Source organism: Saccoglossus kowalevskii, chromosome 8 (genome assembly GCF_978046115.1).
Source record: "Saccoglossus kowalevskii chromosome 8, keSacKowa6.1, whole genome shotgun sequence".
NCBI classification, from domain to species: domain Eukaryota; kingdom Metazoa; phylum Hemichordata; class Enteropneusta; family Harrimaniidae; genus Saccoglossus; species Saccoglossus kowalevskii.
Genome location: NC_140648.1, coordinates 21,619,198 through 21,641,666, shown reverse-complemented (window position 1 = coordinate 21,641,666; position 22,469 = coordinate 21,619,198). Strand labels below are relative to the sequence as shown.

The following is a 22,469-nucleotide window of genomic DNA, read 5'->3' as shown; positions in this document are numbered from 1 at the left end:
CAGGTGTGTGGCAAAGACAAAGTAGAATCTCAGTACGAAGTCTGTTCATTTCTTCCTTAGGTTTGACTGTAATGTTAACTGATTCAAAGTAAAGTGTTGGAAGACCACCAGTTTCTGAATGAGATGTATACTTCCTATCATTATTCAGATGATTTAGTGTAAACAGTTTTACTCAATCTGTCATATCTCCAAATAACATTAGACACAGCTTCTACCAGGAACTTTTACTTGGTAGCTTAATCAAATACGGCCTTATAATTGTTCTAAAAATACACGGTGCTGTGGGTGTATGGGTAGTCAGGATCTTCAAGAGGAATAACGTAGTTTTGTAACGCATTTTTCGTTCTGTTCAATCAACTGGTAATTAATATAAATTATTCGAAAAACATGATGTTGTTATAAAGATAGCCGTAATTATGTTGTATTATGATTTTAGCTTTAACATCAATTCAATAACTTTCTATCACTTCACCCTTCGCTTTTAATCGTTTCTCCATATTATGTAATTAAAATCACTGATTAACCTTTTTACATAATGGCTGAATATCGGATATTGGTGGTTTTACACACAAATCCTAATATCATTTCAATATTCCTGTTTCAGGTGTCGGCGAGAACGCGTGTATGATATAAAGCCGCATATAAAAGCTGCGTGGCGATACTTCGCGAAACGCGAAATGGCAGCAACTTTAAAAGTACTAGGTATACTACAAATCCATCCTCGAATCCGGAACTAAAATTATGACTTCAAAAATAAGTTTATTCTCTACGATCTCGAACTACGATCGTTGTTTTCAAACGCAAATTACTTTAATCGTTTAATAAATCTGATATTGTAGCATCACTCATAAGATACCCTTTATGTCTTGGTAATATTAATTTGCAATGTTATTCACTTATCCCTTGTCAAAATATAATAATATAAGTAATTCTGTGGAAAGCCGGTTTCTAGAGTAAACTACACACTCTTGCGTAGCTAAATTTTCACTCGTAACATAGTTACTAATTAAAATTAAATTTTGCGCCTGCTTTGAAAAATAAAGAACGTAAATAATTGGTAATCTTCTTCGAGAAAATTTATTCGAGCATGATAAAAAAAATGAAATAAAATCGAAATTGGATTCGAAACTTAAAATAACAATGTTATATATTGCGTGGGATTCTTTGTATCCGGAAAAGCATAATGATGTAATAAAGATGGCGGTTGCGTTTAATGAGCCGTGTTGTTGTATGTTGCATAACACCTATTTCCAATTGGCAAATTGTACTGGGGGAAATGAGATGTTTGAAGTGAAATGAAGTCACATATTGTATTTGTATTTAAGTACTTGTATCAGTAATAAGTACAACGTATGCTGGCAAATGAATCCGTATTATAACCCATGGCCATAATGACTTCCTTTGATGTAAACAAAATGGGTAATTTGTAGTTAATATTTGTATTTGGCTAAGTATTAACATCGCCTGGCAGAACTGGATATAGATGAAGAAATATAAATACAGCAGAGGCTATAATTTTGATAGTTTACCGACAGTATGGATGGGCAACAATTCAGGTGGTTCGTACATTTGTTTTTAGTCGTGTCGTGGGCATTTAGCGTAAGTAAATGTTAATTTGTCACACCATAATTTATTAAACTGTAATTCGTATTTACATTATTCAATCACACATACACTATGCAGAAAATGTATTTTATGTTATTTTGATTATGGCACAAAAAGATATGCAGTGGGTGTCACAAGTGGCGCAGGTTGTGCTCACACTTCGAAACATTCAACATCAATTTATAATTACTATGGATTTAGTGTATAGTGTACATACACTTGTTTTTGTTTTGTTATTGTGGATTGTTCTGCCAATTGCTGACAGTCATTTGTTTTTTGTTCTTGGACTTGAAAAATATCACTAATATTATGATTTATTTTTAAATATATGTATGTTATTTCCAATAAAATTCATGTATGTTATTTTACTTTCATTAGGGTGATACGCAAAGTGGTAAGAATCGTTTTTTGTATATTTGTATGATTGTATAGTACACAGTGAGTGTGCTTTAGAACTTGATATATAATAAATGTGAAATTATTTGATGTGACATTTCCTGTTGTATCTAGTCAAAAAATATCATCTGTGGTAATAACTTGTTTATGAAATTGATTTACTTTAAACTAACAATTTTGTTTCGCTCTTATCCTTCCGCTTTGAGAACAAGTTTTAAAATATATCTTTAATTTAATATTCCTTTCAAAATGAAGAGTGTAGGAATTGGACACAGTGGATGGATAACAAAAATGGTGGTCTTGTTAACCCTGCAATTGGTGAATTTGAATACCTTCCTGATCTTCGTAGTCTCTATGATTTCTGCGAAACCCCTAGCAGTATTGAGTGTCGTACAGTGCTTGTTTACACTATCGTACGAAACTGGACAGACCGTACACTGTGATTTACCCGATGGCTTGATATGCTTTCATGAAGACAATGTGTCCCCTTGTATGAACTACAAGATTCGATTGTGTTGCCCGTTGCCATTGGAAAATGGTAAGCAGGGTACACATTTTGCATTAATAGTTTGTAGTAGCATGGGATACCAGTTAAATTAATGACTTGCTTAATTCCATGTATTGTGGATTGTTTTATGATAAACTGATTCAATAGATTCATAGTATGAGGTACGATAGTATGACGTGACTTAGAACCGATTGTATTCAAAATATTAACCCCTAGATAAATAATTGCAATTTTAATTTGTATTACGTGAATTTGTAACAGTACTGATTTTATTTTCATTTATACTAGACGAACTATGTGTTGGTGACAATTTATATAAAATGGTTTGGCAAGGCTCCCTGAAGTGGCACGACGCAGATACACAATGCAATGACCTCTTCGCTCCGAGAGGCTTTGTTGCCGGTTTAGCTAATTTAGAATCTAACAGTGTACGAAACTCGGTGAGAAATTTCATAAAGAATGTTCCGGGATTGTCCGACCCAAAAGGGAAAGGCTACTGGATTGGGTGTCACGACGAGGAAAATGAAGGCATATACGTATGGTTGAATGGAGAGAAGGTTAATGTGCCTGACAGTGCCTGGTATTCCTATCCAAACAACAGATATACCGGTAATTGCGATGCAAAAGATGGGGACCAGGATTGTTGTCAACTGTGGTACGTTGATTCTAATTTCGATATTCTGCTTGCAATCTGTGTTTTATTCAAACATTTTCCATAAAGTGTTATTCAGCTAAACACTTCGTGACGTACGTGGCGTACTCTGTAATCTTACCAAGTCACTTTATTAGGACAAAACGAAACGCGTAACTTATGAGTATTGGTTCGTTTATTACTTCATGCATTATATTTTTATACATAGGAAACGACCAAAAAAAGACCCTACCTTCAAAATGGATGATGTGTGCTGTACAGATAAAAAGGCTTTCATTTGTGAAGTTCGTAAGCTTATCATAACATGATTAACTATCAGATCAAAATAGATTCAACTGTTTTTTCCCTATTTAACAGGCAAGACGGAAACAATTTTGAGAGTTTTTTTGTTGTTGCTCAGAACAATATGATGTGATATTATAGTAGATCGTGTCTCCCCATTTCGTCTATCTGATTATAAAATTTACATTTTATCTCCAGCTGGATACTGCGCAAGTCCATAGAAGACGACGTCACACCACCATATGGTTTATAAAAAGTAACAATTATAGACGGCGATAAGTAATTATTTAAAATATCATTGATATGTAAATTAGCGCCACATTACATCATAATTAAAGTCATCATTCATCAAATGACGTATGACGCCCTGTGAATATTTATTTGTGTGCATGTGTGTATTTGCATATATTTATTACCTTTTCGTTTATTTGTGTGCTTGAGGGAGAAGATATTCATGTTCCCGCTGTTTTACCTTATAGACCATTCCCCGCTCTCTGCGAGATCCAGTGTTATACTTGAAATTGAACGTCAAACCAGGATAAACAAAGGTCATAGCGTCGTAGAAATCGCGTCAAACCTGGCGCCAGATTCGACAATGGATTCTGGGGGTATTTCCACGCTTAATAATGTGCTGTATAAATTTGATGATGGTGAATTTCGATGAAGTAAAGAAAACTAAATGTAACATTTCCCTGTAAAAAATCGACCTTTCGACTTTGAGGTACGGAAAAAAAAAAACTGGTTCAAAATTAAATTTTTCGATTTTTGCTGCAGACGCTCGGTTCGTTTCGAACACGCAATAAGCGAGATCACGCAGTTGAACGGAAAATTACCTATTTAGAGCGGATTTGTATCGATCCTTATGAGCAATCATATTATCGGTTGTTCTCAGTTTTCAGTTGTTTATCTTAGCTTTATTGTGCTGAGAGTTGATACGTCCACCACGTCAGTCTACAGCCATGGGTCCGAGCCAGGCGTCATTTTTGTTCCGGGTGTCATTGAAGTCACTGCTATCATTTCTAATGTCTTTTGTCTTAGCTGATAATTTCAAGTACACATGTAAGCTTTTCCCCTAAGCCTAATACCACGTGTTTGGAAAGCAGAGAAGACTACTTTGATTTACACTATTGGGTGAATATCCGGCACCTTGATTCTAACTAGCACTTCACTGACACAACGGATGTGCATCACCAAATTCACTACCAAATTAACACAAATACACATTTTCCCCAAACAAATACAATATATACACCACCCTATAGTAGTACAACTACTATGGAGTACAGCAACAATGTTTTTTTTCATTTCAAAACAATTCCTACGGTTATCTATAATTACTACAATGAACTGTATATATCATACTGTTGTTACTTTTCTTGTACAGTGTCGGTTGTGGTGATATATATCATCGCCAAACGCTCCCCATCCCGTGACAATAAAGACTTACAAGATGAACACTCTACCAGAGATGTCTGTTATGAGACATGTATTTGAGACAAGCTCTTGTCTTGTCTATACAGTTGAATATCCCCAACATGCACCTCTCATACATACTTCGCATTATGTATTGTTTCATAGATACATAGAGTTAGAGAGGTCTGTGACAATAAGATAACTATTATAATTCAACATACTCCCACTGTGAAGATATTAAGTTTTGGAGAATTAGAAAGTGAAGTCAGTACATACGACTTTTAAACAGAAATGCACTTGATATCATAAACTAATTGAAACAATCTGTAATTCGAATTACTTAAAAAAACATATTGTTCTAGTACTTGTCGAGGACTTTTTCTCTGGTAACATTAGATAATTCTGTAATTGTAAAAGAGACTTCACATGAAACTGGGTTTATTTTGTTAACCCATGGAAAAAGAATATCAGTACTAGTATTACAGTTTAATCAGTATTTAATAACATTGAAATATTAATAGATTTTCCAAACATGGAAATAATCGTATCATCCGCATACATATTCAACTGGTGACAGGAGTCAGATTAAGATCATTCATAAATAGATTGAACTCCTGGGGAAAGAAAGTGTACTCTTGATATTTACCCGCTATGATCTTTCTTTCAAATACGATGAGACCCGTATGATTGATTCATTAGAGCATGGATAACATTCAAGCTTTTGTAATAACATGATATAGTCAATGATCAAATAATTAAACACCTCGAGAAAAGAAAAGATCGAGAAAAACACACACCACACATTTGCCTGAATATATGGCTTTAATCAGAGCAGCCTGGCAAGAAAACGATTTTAGAAAACCTAACTGTACATCATTAATAGAGTTGTTAGTATTTAAGTATGCGCAGAACGAATCATGAACATATCTGTGCTAGCCAATTGTGTGCCAGAATTGGGTCAATGAATTTTAACATTCGATCTATCCCATGATTTGTAAATTGGTAGCTTTCACATGTCCGGATAAACACCTCAGGTAAATGCTGTGATTGAACAAAGTAGTTAAAGAAAAAGGGATTACATTTTCCGAAACCTCAGAAAAAGTAGTCTTAATTGTATCTAAACCCATGGCTCTGTGATTAAAATGATTGTGTAGCTGTCTCGTAATAAATTCTTCGGTTAATATAGATATTTTAAAAGATGCTGCTGAGATCAGTCTAGTAACTCATATAAGCCCGTTATATATCATGCATGTCTTCGGACAATGCACTTTATTTAGCTGGAATCCTTAGAAATAAGATATACAGGATGCATCAATGTCATTGAATATGGAACAGGCAAGAAATTGAAAGACTATATACTCTAATTGACTTGGACACATTATTAAAATCAGAATTTATTGAAGCGCTAAAATTTTAATTATCCAATAGTACAAAAACAGGCAAAGTGTGGCCCAGCTATCAACGAATGTTGGAAGTTGCCCGATAAATCATCAAAACTGATCACAAAGAGTTCTGGCAAATGTATCGTCCAAGCTATATCTGAGTGTTTACCTATATTTGCTGCTGCTGGGAATGCTAATTTACTTAAATCTGCATATATTTATCTCCTGAGAAGTACTTTAGATGCAGAATGTCCTGCAATGTACATGAAATGTTTACATAGATTTCATTAGTTGCACTAATCAGTAATGAGTTGGTCTTGGCTCTGATTGGCCATTGAGTGAACTCTAATGTGGTCCTTGAAGAGTAAAGTTGGTTTTAAATAACTAGAGGAATTGGCATGACTGAAGAGCTGTTGATAATGTCTCCTCCCATATCCTCGAACTACAACTTTGCCTTGAAGAACTTCAATAATACGGTGTATATATCAAGTGAACAAAAAAATGAGGCAACTGATTCACAAATGAAAAGGAACAGACAGGCTAAGTTAGTAAAACTTGCAAACAGGCTTGAAGAACGTTTCTCTGGATAGACAACTTTAAGAAATATTATCACGGATATAAATATAAATGTTCAAAATCCTTTCATTGTAAAAGATACAGTTAAATAAATGTGACGGAAAGAAAGAACCCCGTACAGATCAATTGCTGATACATATGCATCCTTCTCATTTAATCTATATCTGACGGATGCGATAAGGACAATACACATCAGCGCAGAAAAAGTTACAAATAAAGTCAATATATCAGATGTCAGATTTCCAACCAAATTTGTTAGACAAGTGATGATTTTCTCTCAAATGATATGAACAGAACTGCCATCTACCTGATTGCAAACCGCATACAACAGAAAAGCAAAATTATCATCGATGAGCCATTACAATTAATTTTATCAAACAATTCAACAACCTATATTGGAAAAAAACACATGCTTGTTACTAGTATTACTGTATCATGGAGCAAAGGACTGCAAGGATCGTTGTTTTCGTTCTGCCAAAATCAAAGGGAAATCAAATGTGTATTAAGATTTTGAGTGACTCTACATCTATAAGCTCGACAAAAGTATGTCCTCTAACAATTGACCAAGGGCAATTCTGTCTTGTCTGCATGTTCAAAGATCACTATAGACGAATCAAGGTACTATTGAAACCACTGGCCACAAGGCAATGCTATGCTTGTTTAAGGGGACTCAAGGTAGTGTCCATAGTGTCGCTAGTGTCATTATGCAAACATGAGAGGAAGCCGCAAATCATCCATCTCGATAGACTTATTCACAAGTAATGCAGTGAATATGGCATGACAACAGCATGGATCCCAATGAGTGGGACTGGAACGTATATGGCGACATACTTGACACAATTTCTGCGCAAGTTACACTGCTCGAGATAATCTGATGTAAGTGTTCAACAGAATGCGGTACAATGAAATGTAGCTGCAACAAAAGCTTGTGAAAATTGTCAATATAGCAACTGTGACAATATATCCGTCAGTTTCAGATAACGATGAAATAACCGACTAAGTAGCTGTGTAATTATGAAACATGACATCATGACATCATCCATAATGACGTAATTTACCACATAATGACAGTCACCTTCACAAATTTCACCTTTACCAACATTAGATTAAATATAATGTTCAAATGTAGAGTGATGAGAAATTGTAGAATTCAACAGATATGACTAAATTGTGTTCATTTTATACTGATGGTCTAATTTAGCATATGTAAGGTTTCATAATTTTGGTAACATTTTGATAATTTATCATACTTTTCTTTTCGGATTTTTTAATCGCCAACTGCAACTCCTGACGTGAATACGTGCTGGCTAAACCTCTCTATTGTTGTAATTGCACTTATTCTATACTAAACTGTACATCTGTTTAGGAGTATGTATCTAGATTCCTACTAAATTTCACCACGTAAAAAATAAACAATATTCTGGCAATTTAATTTATGCATAGCATATACATCACATTGTTGAAATACAGCTATAGCTAATTCACGTTTATGAAAGAAATCGTTCAATTGTCTGTAACATGACTTGTCAGTCACGCAATCAATCTTTGAAATATCTAATATGACTATAAATATTTATTTTAATTTGAACAGCTGCGTTACTGGTCACTGACTCATTTGCAGAATTAAATCGCCACAGTCTGACAAAGTTCAACATAATTGGAGGATTAGACTCATAATAACCGTATATTATTCATTTATATTTCGTTTCGGAAATTCAAGTGAATCAAAGTGAATTCTGGTGAAAATTGATCGATTACACACTATTGTTGTAGCTGAACGTGTTCTTGTAATTACTAACTAAAGTATTCATGTTTTAGAGAAGAAATAATCTAATAGTACGATTGACGTAGAACCGTGTCACTACGAGTCGACGACAAGCAGTAATTCTTCTTTTACAGCACTAGCATTTTCCTCAGCTGATTAGAATACACGTCTATTATTATTATCTCATGAACAAGCCAAGTTGTCGATTTCTTCAATGATTTTTTAGTTTGTTTTCATTGGCGTTACGTGCATTTTTCCAACCAGTCTGAGTAAATAAATGCTGTACATTTCGTATGGTAAATAAATGCTGTACGTTTCGTATGGTGACATAGTATTACAAACTTGATATATATTGCCGTATAAAAAAAAACATTCTGTTTTATTTATCTGTGATTTTCGTCTGTTTTGACGGGTATGACATAGAACGACCAGGCTACGTATACAGCCGTAGTTTCTGTTCAAGGAGAAATAACTTGGCTCGTTCATGTGATAATTTAGAATACTCCTTGAAAAGCATTTATCCCAACATAATAAAACTGTCTATGAACTGAAATAAAGTCGAAATTGGATTCGAAACTTAAAATAATAATATTACATATTGCGTGGAACCTGTTTTATGAGAAAACCCCTAATGATATAATAATAATGGCGGTTTCGTTTAATTCGGCGTTTTTGTTGTAAATTGCATAACACACACTTTCAATCACCAAATGTATACTATAGTTGTTTAAATTGAAATAAAACTCCTGATTGTATATTGTATCGAAATATTTGTATGAGTAATAACTACAAAGTGTGCTGGCAAATGAATCCGTTTTAATATACGCGGCCATGATGACTTCCTTTGATGTCAACAGAATGGGTAATTTGTAGTTAACATTGCCTGGCAGAACTCGATATCCATGAATAAATATAAATACAGCAACTTACTATAATTTTGATAGTTTACCGACAGTATGGATGGGCAACAATTCAGGTGGTTCGTACATTTGTTTTTAGTCTTGTCATGGGCATTTAGCGTAAGTAAATTTGTCTGACAATAATTTTGCGATCTATAATTTATCTTTACATTGATACAATACCTATACAGAATATATGTTTTATTATATAATATAGTGATCTGTAATTTGTATTTACAGTATTATATAATTGCATTTAAAATATACAGAAATTGCTTGTTATATAATTTTTATATATTACTATTTACTTCCTTTAGGTTAATACGCAAACAGGTAAGACACGACTTACTGTGTTTATTTTAATTATAGTTATTTATTTATTGTATATTCGGCTATACGTAAGTTGAAAAATAATATTTCTGATATTAACCGACAATTCTATTTCGTTTTTATCTTTTCGCGCCATGTTTTAAAATAATACTTCATAAAGTAACATTGATTTCAAAATACAGAGTGTGGGAATTGGACGCAGTGGATGGATGACGAAAATGGTGGTCTTGTTGACCCTCAACTTGGTGAATTTGAATACCTCCCTGATCTTCGTAGCCTCTATGATTTCTGCGAAACCCCTAGCAGTATTGAGTGCCGTACAGTGCTTGAACCGTATACACTATCGTACGAAACTGGACAGACCATACACTGCGATTTACCTGATGGATTGATATGCTTTCATGAAGACAATGTTTCCCCTTGTATGAACTACAAGATTCGATTGTGTTGCCCGTTGCCATTGGAAAACGGTAAGAATGGCGTCCGTTTTGTATTGTTTAACACTTTGTAGTAGCATGAAATACCGGGAAGTTTCAAACTAACTAATAACGACTTGCTTGATTTTATCTATTGTCGATTGTTTATGATAACATGATTCATTAGATTCACAATTCAGAGTATACTTTAGCCACGAATCGACTGTAAAACTGCGTTCAAAATGATAACCATTAGATTTAGTAGGGCAGTTATAATTTGTTGCAAATATTTATGATTTTATTTATATTTATACTAGACGAACTATGTGTTGGTGATAATTTATATAAAATGGTTTGGCAAGGCTCCCTGACGTGGTACGATGCAGACATACAATGCAAGAACCTCTTCGCTCCAAAAGGCTTCGTTGCCGGTTTAGCTAATTTAGAATCTAATGAGGTACGAAACTCTGTGAGAAGGTTCATAAAGAATGTTCCAGGTTTCTCCGACCCAAAAGGGAAAGGCTACTGGATTGGGTGTCACGACGAGGAAAACGAAGGCATATTCGTATGGTTGAATGGAGAGAAGGTTAATGTGCCAGACAGTGCCTGGTATTCCTATCCAAACAACAAATATACCGGTAATTGCGATGCAAAAGATGGGGACCAGGATTGTTGTCAACTGTGGTACGTTGATTCCAATTAGTATATTATGCTTGCAAACTTCCTTTTTTTCAAACATTTTCTGAAAAGTCATTCTTCAGGTAATCTCTCCCGTCCTGCAATTACAAATAAATGGGTGTACTCTGTGAGCTTCTTCGTATTGATCCGTCAATTGTCATAATGTTTTTTATAGGGAAAGACCAAAAAACGATCCTTCCTTCAAAATGGGTGATTCCTGCTGTACAGACAACAAGGCTTTCATCTGTGAAGTTCGTAAGTTCACTATAATATAATTGAATATCGAAAACGAAATGAACACTTAGAAACAATTATTTTCTCTATTGAAGAGTCAATACGGATAACTGTACTCTGGGTATTTTGGAGCGTTTTTAATTAGTGTTCTTTGATATTGTATGTGAAATATTATTTATTGTAAAATATAAACGTAAACGTGGCATTTTACATTATCCAGACTTTGTGTTGCATCACTGATGTATTAATATCGTTACCTGTTGCGTTTCGTCGGCCCAAAGATGCATAACATGTAATTACGTTAAGAAGCATGCAACATATTCAGTGATATGGGAGACAAAAGACAAAATACGTGGTACTACTACAGAGTACATATATTACTATTACTCGAAATACTCTGATTATAAAATTTACATTTTATCTCCAGCTGGATATTGCGCACGTACATAGAAGACGATGTCACAATGGTATATGTGGTTTATAAGACGTGACAATTATACACAATGATAAGTAATCATTTACAATATAAATGATATGTAAATTACCGACACATTCTCAATTAAATTCATCATTCACCAATCAATCAAATGAAGTATTTTTGTTTAATATCTACTGTTTAACACTTTGAACGCAAATCCCAATTAGTGTCACCAAAAAATAATTGATAATGAACATTGAATAGAGTTTGTAGCTAATTTGAAACCGTGTCAGTATCATTTAATATTAACAAAGACATTATAGATTATTTTGGCAGAAAATGCAGCATTTAAAGTATTGCTTGTTACCTCGGTTAGTCTCATTCCCGGGGAATATTTTTATCACTTATTTGAATACGTGTGTGCATTGGCATATGTGTATCATTTGTTCGATTTCATGTGTGTGTGGGGGTGTGAGATGGAATATCTATTTTGCTGCGATTATCCAAATTTGTTGGCTGTTTCTTTGCAATTCGTCGCGTCGATGTGAATCTTTCATCGGATCAATCGTGCCCTGAATTCTAATTATTTATCACGCGGCCATTGAGATATTACGTGCAGATAACAGGAACAGTTAATACACTCCCTAATGATAGCGTACATGTAAGTATCATGCTTTCTACACTGTCTTGTTTTCATGGACATCTTCCATTTCTGGGGGAAAAACTACGCTTGCTAAGAACATGACTGTTTCTTCGAAGGCTTGATCGTAAATAATAACTTATACACTTCATATACAAACACTACAAACACATTAAGCGCATATTAATCAAGCAAAACGGGATTCTAACTCGAGACTTCAGCAAATAATAAGCAAGTAAGCAGACACATATCGCATTGCACCGTACTCAACGTTACTTTTATACTTAACAATTTAATATAACATGAAAAAGAAATTAGATCGATACACACTGGTGCGAAGTAACCATATAAACGCATATATACAATGATGCTATCTTTCGATAATGGGCGATTAAACATTCAATCATAAACACAACAGGAAATGCTAGAATTGGTTTGTATTTATGACTTAGTTTGTGTTCAGTTATATTGGCATAGCAACATCGGGGAGAGTTAACAAATGAATCGAGAACTCGAGAACTGTTAATGTTCAAGTACACTGCAAAACACGCGACTCCACTTCACAAAATAAATTAGAATATTAATTGCCTGTAATCACATATGAAATGGCATATCGGGTCAGGCGTTGTCCATAAAATCGTCGTACGTTGACTCACGGAGTCTTTCATATCCTGAAACATGCTACTGTTAGTACTGCTCCTGTGCATTTTCTCTTTCACATCTTTGCAAAAGGTAAGATGTCACAAAATACATTTATTCTCTTCGATTACTGCGAGTATATAACTTATAATATTAATTAAGATGTATTTTCGATTTGCTAATATATTGCATAACCGATATTGTCAATGCATAAACATATTCTTTTTTATTTCTATTACTTCAGACAAATGCGGCAGAAGAAGGTGTAGTACTTATTATTTTTTTTTATCATCTTTATTTATTTATTCAATATATATTATATAGTCATAATTGTTTTGCTATTTACAGCAACAGTATGCAGTATCATTCATTATAATCGCAAAGTTGTTTAGTTTACAAGTGTTGCACCACGAGTAAATCAGACCCATTTAAAGCAAGGTTATTCTTAAATTGCGAGTGCAAATTTTCTCTCATATTTTCATCACGATTGATTTATCAGCACTGGTCATTATCAGACCATCGATGTTCCTTTCACAAATAAAACACACGCTCATAGTGGCCACGCAGAAACAACAACCGTTGCAGTGTAACTAATCGCACGTTAACACTAGTTAACGGACGTTGTCCAGGTGCAACGTTCACCAGTCTTCGGATTTCGATCTGTTAGTGGCGTTTGGCTTTGAATTAAATGTTTGTTGATATTTGAACCGTAATAAATCAGTAGCATCGATGTTGAAGTGTTACAGTTGTCGCAATGCGCCGCGTTCGAGATGAACACCATGAGCCGTGAACAACGCTTTGACAACTCCAACACGAAAATCCTACACTACACAGTGACTGTGGCGCTTTATAATATCTGGTGCGTGTGTATCAGTGTTTCATATGTATTTGTTTTGACGATAGTTAACGCATTTTTTGTTCCACCAGCCTGTGATGTATGGACCGAATGGATGGACGACGAGAATGGCGGTCTGGTTGACTTTGAAGCAGTAGGTGAATTTGAATTGATAGAAGATCTTCGTCTAAATTATCAAATTTGTGACTCGCCCTCTGAGATGGAGTGTCGTGCCGCGGTAGAGCCGTACACTCCGTGGGACCAGACATCACAAACTCTACAGTGTCATTTATCGTTTGGTTTGATATGTTTCCATGATGACAACCATTAATTTATGTCAGAACTACGAAGTACGCGTGTTTTGTCCATGTTCTGTCCAGAATGTGACATATAATGATTCTGCTGAAGGTACGTCTTCTAATTTGACGGCATGTAGAGAAACTTTTCAAAATTGTATTTCGTGTGTGTACATCAGTGGCAATGAAACTACGCTAGATTACGAAATCCGATGTTTGGATATGAATCGTAATAAGAGCCCATTATATTGCGTATATTTTTAGCTACACAGTGAACTAATTTTAGTACAGAAATTCGATTAAAATGACGACTGTATGTTTCTGTACACATATTGGCAGGGTAGCTAGTATCCATTTTCATTGATAAAAATCGTCCAAGTGGTCTCGGCGTTTATCGGCTAGGGTGTAACTTACATAAATGTGTATCTTTATGTATATCTTCATGGATAGTGTGATAACCTATCACATCATGAAGCATGTTGTTGTACTGTAGATAAATGTACTAGGAAGTTGTATGCCGTTTGAAAATTGTCAAAATATTTTTATATTAAAGTGTTGATATTGTTAAACAATTAGGCAATAATTAAGTATTCACATTGAAATGAGAATTTAAGTTCATCACTAGTTAATAAAATCTTTACTCAACATACATATCTCGTTGCAGCTGCGGTTGTGAAATTTATTAATGGGAATTGCTATTGTGCTACTCTGAACTACTTTTGATATTCTTTTTTCAGACGAACTTTGTATTGGAGACGATTTGTTCAAGGTATTTCTCAGCCCAATCATGATGTGGAAATCAGCTGATGACTACTGTAGAGATCAGTATAGTATTGATGGGTTTGATTCATCGCTGGCTGTTTTAGAGAAGTAAGAAGTACGCAATACACTGCGCACGTTTTTGATGTCATCGACAGTGTACAGTCATCCACCTAAACACGGTTATTGGATTGGTTGCAACGATCGGGACATAGAAGGTACCTTTACGTGGACCACCGGGGAAGCTATGAAAACGCAAGATATAGTATGGTCCCCAAACAATCCCAACAACAAGGTCAATCTCAGGTGCGCGGATGAAGATCATGACCAAGATTGCTGTCAACTCTGGTAAATATTTCTTAGTTATTACGTTTTCATATAAGACATTGATTTTTATTATCTTGTGTCTAATACTCGGATGAAACTTGTGTTAGAGTATCAAGATAATTTTTATATTTACATTCATATTGAAGTATATTATGTTAATATCACGTTGAAATGTTGAACATACATTACTCATACATACAGTCTGTTGTTAACGTTGATTGATTGATTGATTGATTACTAGTGGTAAGTAAATTCGGTGAGCAATATTTTGTAAGTCAGCAGAAATTTGACTGATTCGAATGATCGATCGATCGATTGATTGATTGATTTTCTGTGCATTAAATTCAAAAGCACAAACTGTACAAAATAATAAGAATTCGAACGCATCGAATCAAAGCAGTTATCATTATCGTTACACTCATCGGCACCGACATCGCAGTATTCAGATGACTAATTCAGAAAGTTTGTTTTCTTCAAGGGAATATCCGAGAACCGACCCAGTATTCAAAATTGACGATGAGTGTTGCACAAAAAAGAAAGGATTCATTTGCGAAATCCGTAAGTTTTTTGTCTGTTTTGATTTGCGTATACTTATATGCGGTCACCACGCAATGTGCAATGGACACGTTGCTCAACTCGTTTCGCGTAATACGTTGTTTCTGATACGAATATTGGTGGGGTCCTTTTTACTGTGAGTAAAATTGGCAAAATGGTTTTAGTTTTGTCAAAAACATCGTAATAATGAATTATGAATTTCACATAGACTTACCAAATGTCCAATGCTCGTGTTCACACAGAAACTTAACAAACTTATCAATATTACTGCAAATCGTTATATAATTAGTATCTAGGTTGTGAACAGTTGTCACTTATGATATTATTTATTTATAATCATGCTATAATATTTGCTCCAAGTCAGCGGTTATTTAATTGCCAATCAATTTCTCCGCTTGATTGAAAGTACAGCCTGTGATAATAAGATCTGTCTAATCATTTATGAGAAAGTGCACATGTATGGTTGACGCATAAATATATTACCATGGTAGCCAAGCAAAATAAATGTGTCAGTTTCCAAGAATTCCCAAATCATTCTCGCATGGACCAGACTTTCCAATCTTCGCTGTATTTCGCATTTAATTTAGGTATTTTTTTCTAAGTCAATAATGACTGGACAAATGGTTTACAGATATATTTTATTCGCACTTGCTGTTTATAACCTTTAAATATAATTACAACTCTTCATTTTTTAGGAGGAAAATGTGCCAACTGATCCAGTGTTATGTGTATAAGTTATACTCTTATACTGCTCTGCTGTCTGGAATATAACGTCGGCATCTATAATTGGCCTCATTATCTATAATAGAAGTAGATACATTATTTGCATTTGATGAGTTTATGATGCGTGTCACTGAAGTTTGTTTGTAGACCTACTATTTGACATGCGTTTCCATGTGGAAACGACGACTACGTTGCTATGATTTGCATAAATTGAATCACCTGGGCTACTGAAATGTCCGAGTGATAAAACGAGTCGCTTACCTACCAGCCGTAGTTTCGCGGCTCCAGTGTCATTTATGAACATCTCCCCTAGCCGAGCAGTACGAATCAGTAAATGTCAAAACGTTTAACATACGCTTAGTGAAGAAAGTAAACAAGAACTATAGAATGGGAAAAATATGTTTAGTGAACTGTGGAGTCTTGAAAAACTTCAGATTCAATGATGAAGTGGAGTCCGTAAATGCGACTTCAGACGAAAACGCACTTTTGCTGATATCTGATGAACCAATCCTAAACATTCATATTTACTATAATTACAAACAATATATATTGTCAAATCACCAAACAGGGCATTAGAATGTGCATTATGCACTTTACCACACGGAACTGCCATGATTAATAGGAGGACAAGAAAACAAATCATGGCACCGTGGAATGTTGAGTCGTACTCCTAGTTTCTGAGGAAGTTGGTTATAAATTGCGCGTCAGTGCTATTCACAAACCGAAGATAAGTGAATAAAACATTCCATGACGTCACGAGTACCAAACAGCTCTATGAAGTGATATTTTATGAGCAAACTTCTGTAAATTGTGAACCACGCGTATGAATTGAATGATAATTTTAGTTAGTTACGCGTGGCATCTAGGCGCGTTAGGTTTTGGTAATCGGCAGACATTGTATCCTTTTCAGCGATATGTTATTATAGTTGCACCAACCGAGTATTTTTAGTTATCAAGTTCGAAATCTTCGTATTACGGCGATTAAAACGGCACTGTTGCACGATTTGGTCTCATATAATATAGTTTGACGTCACAAAGTTAGGAACATTTTGTCACTGTGACTGTACGCATGAAGGTTGTATGACAACTCTAGGTTTATATACAGCCTGATAACTACGGATTGTGTTGAAATAAGTGTATTTTCGTTTCGTTTTGTTGAAGTCGGTTGATGTTAAAACAATTTCATTGTTTACGTACTGTGAAAAAAGCAAGTTATAAATATACAATCCCAGGATGACGTAGGCAAACATGTTAATGTGTTGTCTGAACTATTTAATATTGTCACTAATTATTATCACGCGTTAAAAATGCGAACACAGCTTGTTTTTATATTCATTTGTTTACACAACATTTCATGGTCATGTTTATACAACATTTCATGGACATATTTTGTGTAATTGGCGTGGTCTAACTCGGGATCGGGAACGTCACTTAAACTTTACAGTCAAATAAGATGCACACAACGAAATACGTTTCAACTCTCGTCTTAGTCGGTCAGTCGAGCACTCTATAAGACACAGCGCCCTGGGGAAAAGTCCCCAAGACTATCGCAAGGCTGACCCAAGACTCGCCCAAGACTGCGTCAAGACTCTCCAGGACTGCGTCTGTCCTGGTGTACTCGCCAAGACCAACTAAAAACAACTTTATTCACTTTCAAAACCTTAACCAATTACAAAGAAGTATTAAGACTCTAAGGCGTGGCCTTCAATCATACAGCCAATCACACTAAGTACTGAACACGTCATATATTTTGATTAATCGTTCACTACATTAATAACTGCGAATACCAACTGTCAGAAATAGCAGTCCGAATAGCGACGGTTATCTCGTAATTAGTTCCAAATCACTGAGTCGAGTTCCGTCCAGGACCTCAAATGGGCCTAAACGATGACAGACATAACACAGCCATTCGCTCGTAATCAACTAATTAAGTCGATCAACAGACACGTGCAAACAATTTCATCATAGTAACTGCACCACACCTAGAGCGCCATGTTATAACTTTGTATTTATTTCACCGAAACATTTCATTATTCGTAAATGTATATCTAATCAGAATAATGCCGTACGGATATAGATATTTTCAAACAAACACAATAAGGAGGTATAGATGGTCCCGGGCAGTTTGATACGAAAGTTTCTATATATGCTGCATGCATCCTACACTAAAATGAATTTTTATTAATCTCTTATTTCACAATCCATCCATGTTACGTATTACCTCTAAATATGACATTACGTTACTGTTTCACTGCTGGAATAAGATAACACATGGTTATAAACAAATGTTTCCATTACATGCGGAAGTCGAATACGTCAGTTTGATATAATCACGAATACTGTAACAATACATTTTAATTTACGGCATTTAATTTATTATAATATTGCGTCATATTTATTAGCAATTTATTTGAAATGTTGTCATCGTAAGGTCAAGTGAAATGTACGTTGCCACACACTTTAATAATCTGTTAATGAATCACGTTATTCTATATGATTGATGTCCCAAGTTATAATTTTGTTATCCAACATTGTATCGCATGTGATTGATTCGCACGTGTTAAAAAAAAGTGTTCCAGGAACCAACGTTATATAAAACGATTAGATAGTGTGCGTTTTTGAAATGTACGTTACAAATAAAAACTGCCTACCGCATGTACTGGGAGAGAATACGAGGACCAATCTACGCTAATAGAAATATCTGTGTTGATTATTGGGCAAAATATATGCAGATGAAAAAAAATTACCTTGACGGAGACTAAACTGGTGCAAAAATAGAAAAAAATAACTTCAATCTTACTATGGTCTTCCTTGTGGTTAAAACAATATGTAACATGTTCCAAATCACTATTGTGCTATTACTTGGTGATTTGTATGCCGTGTTTGTGTGAGATCAGTAATTACCACACGATCTAGTAGAACGTATAAAACCATTATATGCCGTGCATGACTTCGGACGATGCTCTTTGTTTAGCTTAAATACACGTTAATCACGATAACTTCAGCAACATAATATTATTTATGATCATCAATTGTGACTTTTTTCCCACTGAATTAACTTGCTTTACCCTCAACTAATTTTTGCAATCTTTGATTATGCATAACTTAATATAGTAAATTGTATTCGGAGCATTTTAAACTCACTCGTACACAGTGTATATGTGCTCATTATTTACACTTGTTCTGCCTCTAGTAATTATTATATTCTGTGCATGGATATATCACTCTGACAGTGAGCTAGTATTAATTTATGGTAGGGTATCTCTCTATAGGCGTGTCCAGCGAGTTAAACAGAACACGTTTGAAAAAAAAAACATTGCGATAGCCGCGCTTGTTAAGAGATTTAGTTCAAAGGCAAGATTCAGAAAAATTCGACTCTGGGCAAGAAACTTGTGGATTTTACATATTAAGTACATAATAACAACATAACATATTAATAAATAATAATAAAGAAGTGAATTCCTGAATGGGCGTGGTTATTACTTTCAGGTCATACGTGTACGGACTGTCATCTCACATACAATGCCACGGCGTAAAAGAACGTGATATCTATCCATACATAATAGTAACGTCTGGTCCCACACAGTGGCACAACATTGTTGATGTCACGATCATTAAATATTATTTATGAAAATTGTTATCACTATTCACAGACAAAAGGTACATGGGTAACGTATATTTTTCAGGGATGTTTTATTTTTCAGGGATGTTTTTTCCAACCATACAAGGAATTATACAATACTGAATATGAAACGGTTTTGAGCTTATGTTTTACACATACTTGGTTTTTAAACGCTGGTAACTTGATAATAAAAAGTACTTCTATTTACGGACTTTCTAATCGCCAATTGCATCTTCTTCTAATTGTATGTAGACAGTATGTTACAGATCAATTAAACCCTGTCCAAAGTTGTATCTAGGTAAATACACGTCACCACGCAATAATGCGCTGTGTTATTCTACATCTTCGTATTATACCTCGTCGCTTGGCAACTCGTCAAAATTCCCCGATCATCCAATTGTCGTGCAACCTATTAATAAGTCAATGTTCTTGTTTTGATCAGGAGTACAACTCAGTACAAATTGAATAAATTCAGGGTATTCTCGTTTATAATAGTCCAATATATCGACTCAATTAACCTAGCATTTGTAAAACGTGTCAATGAATTTTCCACACACACTACCATTAATTGATTGATAAACAAATTGGACTCTTCCAATCTGTAAAGATGTACATACTAAATAACGAAGTCGATCTGCGTACGTATCAGCGATGTCCTGGGAACTTCAGACAAAATGCCTATTAAATTCAATGGCTATGTTAACCGCATATTAGCTGTACCAACATCCTGGTATTAATAGCATTTACATTGAATAATTCAACATACAAAATCAAGACTATTTGAAGTACATAGACAATTTCACTATGTAATAAATAATTACACTTTTCAAAATTTGGTCTTCAAAGTAAATTGACTTGTGTACTTGAAAGCCAAGAGTTTATTATTACTTTGCCGCAAAAAGAAAAAAATATCCTAGGTACCTTCTATAAAGAATTCGGTATATCATACCATGCCAAATGTAATTAGTTTTCAGTGTTCTTTTTATGAATTTTGAGTTTGTCAAAGTTATAATCACTGATTTCCTATACTAGTATAATTATTAAAGCAAACTCAATAAGTTTAATATATGTCTCGACACGCAATTCGTGTTTATTGTACACATTTTTTAATCATATGATAATAATCATATATTACAAATTACTTACTCAATGAGGGGAATGCACGTTGATAAAATGGATACACGTTGTCATGTATGTCATATCACGGCCCAAAAAAATGACGATTAGGATACCACTGATGTTTGAATGGCTATGCTGGTTAATCGTATTGCAACAGGTAAGTATACTTAAATCAAGCGAAATTTTCCTTTGAATTCCATATACAAACTTCGTTGTATTGAAAGATTATCTCCAAGGGAAGATAACTAATGATTTATTTTTTTCGACTTTATAAATTTGCTAACTATATATACTGTTATAATTTTTGTTTTGAAAAACAATTGCAATTGCAACTAAGTGTCAAAGCTAATTTAAAAAAAAATATGTTTGATCTTCAAAAAAAGTAATTTATTATTTTTCATATAGTATCAATTTATTACACATTAATACATCCAAGGTTTATATTGCATGAACTCAATAATCAAATATCCGATGGCATTGTCAAAATTCACTCGTAAAACTACTCGTGAATAACTATATTGCTATATAAAGGGCAATCAATAGTTTCTGCAAGTGAACATTCACAGCCAAGAAGATGAAAAACCCCGCGGCAGAGATATTACAATACTGCAAATCAGTCCGGGCATTTTTGTTTGCATTTCCACTTGCTCCAGAACCTGTTTCTATTTCCTCCACACCCCGAGTAGATAAAAGGTTCACACGTTCCCGTTGATTGGTCGAAATACCATCGTAGTAGCATTGCTCTACAGTGACCTGAATGTGACAAACCTGTACATCGATTCTTATCTGTGAAATACAAAATAATTATATCATACGTAGAACATACACGTTACATCTTATACTCGTACAGTTTTGATGCGCCGTATAACAGTACGGCATGAAATATAAATTTTGAGGATATACTTCAAGAACAATATTATGCAGATGGAAATGTGGCTGTGCACTTCTGTATTATATGTCGGATACTTCTCATTAATCAAAGGGAAACTGTAAAAATATATATATATATGCATACCATGCTGACACTTTTTCATATGCTGTACATATATATTTTGTCGGTTTGTGCAGGCGGTTACACGCAATGAGCATTCGTTTCGATAAGTATTACCGTCAGAGCCACACACTGGTATATACCATTTATAACACACGAATGGACAGACGCATCTACCCCATTTGCACTGCGCATAAAATCCGCATCTCATCGACGCACATGGATCGGGATTTTGTACAGAAAATGAATTAAATTAGTTAATCTAAGGCAATCAGTCACTAAATTTAAGTCTAGCCACACTGCCTGAAATACTATAAAAAATTATCGGGGATTTATTCCCAAAAGCATGCAGTGGCTAAGCGCTATGCTTCAGAAAAATGTCTATCCGCTCCAGATTATTTATTTTTAT

The 22,469-nt window shown here is 34.6% G+C and overlaps 3 protein-coding genes across 4 annotated transcripts; all 3 read left to right on the top strand.

Moving 5' to 3' along the window:
- The first annotated feature begins 2,250 nt into the window (after positions 1-2,250).
- Positions 2,251-3,799, top strand: LOC144360466 (uncharacterized). Its single transcript, XM_085502754.1, has 4 exons — positions 2,251-2,539; positions 2,798-3,164; positions 3,370-3,449; positions 3,642-3,799. Exons 1-4 carry the CDS (start codon positions 2,251-2,253, stop codon positions 3,662-3,664), a joined length of 759 nt encoding a protein of 252 aa, XP_085358880.1. The 3' UTR covers positions 3,665-3,799.
- Positions 3,800-9,533: 5,734 nt separating this feature from the next.
- LOC146739390 (salivary C-type lectin 2-like) lies at positions 9,534-11,724 on the top strand. 2 transcript variants are annotated; one of them, XM_085502341.1, is made up of 6 exons: positions 9,534-9,598; positions 9,796-9,811; positions 9,991-10,053; positions 10,542-10,908; positions 11,078-11,157; positions 11,564-11,724. In XM_085502341.1, exons 1-6 carry the CDS (start codon positions 9,536-9,538, stop codon positions 11,584-11,586), a joined length of 612 nt encoding a protein of 203 aa, XP_085358467.1. In that variant the 5' UTR covers positions 9,534-9,535; the 3' UTR covers positions 11,587-11,724. The 2 variants fall into 2 exon arrangements, with proteins under 2 accessions (XP_085358467.1, XP_085358466.1); XM_085502340.1 differs by having other exon boundaries at positions 9,991-10,278.
- Positions 11,725-13,788: 2,064 nt separating this feature from the next.
- On the top strand, positions 13,789-16,388 carry LOC146739389 (lectin BRA-3-like). Its single transcript, XM_085502342.1, has 4 exons — positions 13,789-14,076; positions 14,702-15,071; positions 15,529-15,608; positions 16,301-16,388. The coding sequence occupies exons 2-4, from the start codon at positions 14,869-14,871 to the stop codon at positions 16,318-16,320; spliced, it is 303 nt and encodes a 100-aa protein (XP_085358468.1). The 5' UTR covers positions 13,789-14,076; positions 14,702-14,868; the 3' UTR covers positions 16,321-16,388.
- The last annotated feature ends 6,081 nt before the right edge of the window (positions 16,389-22,469 follow it).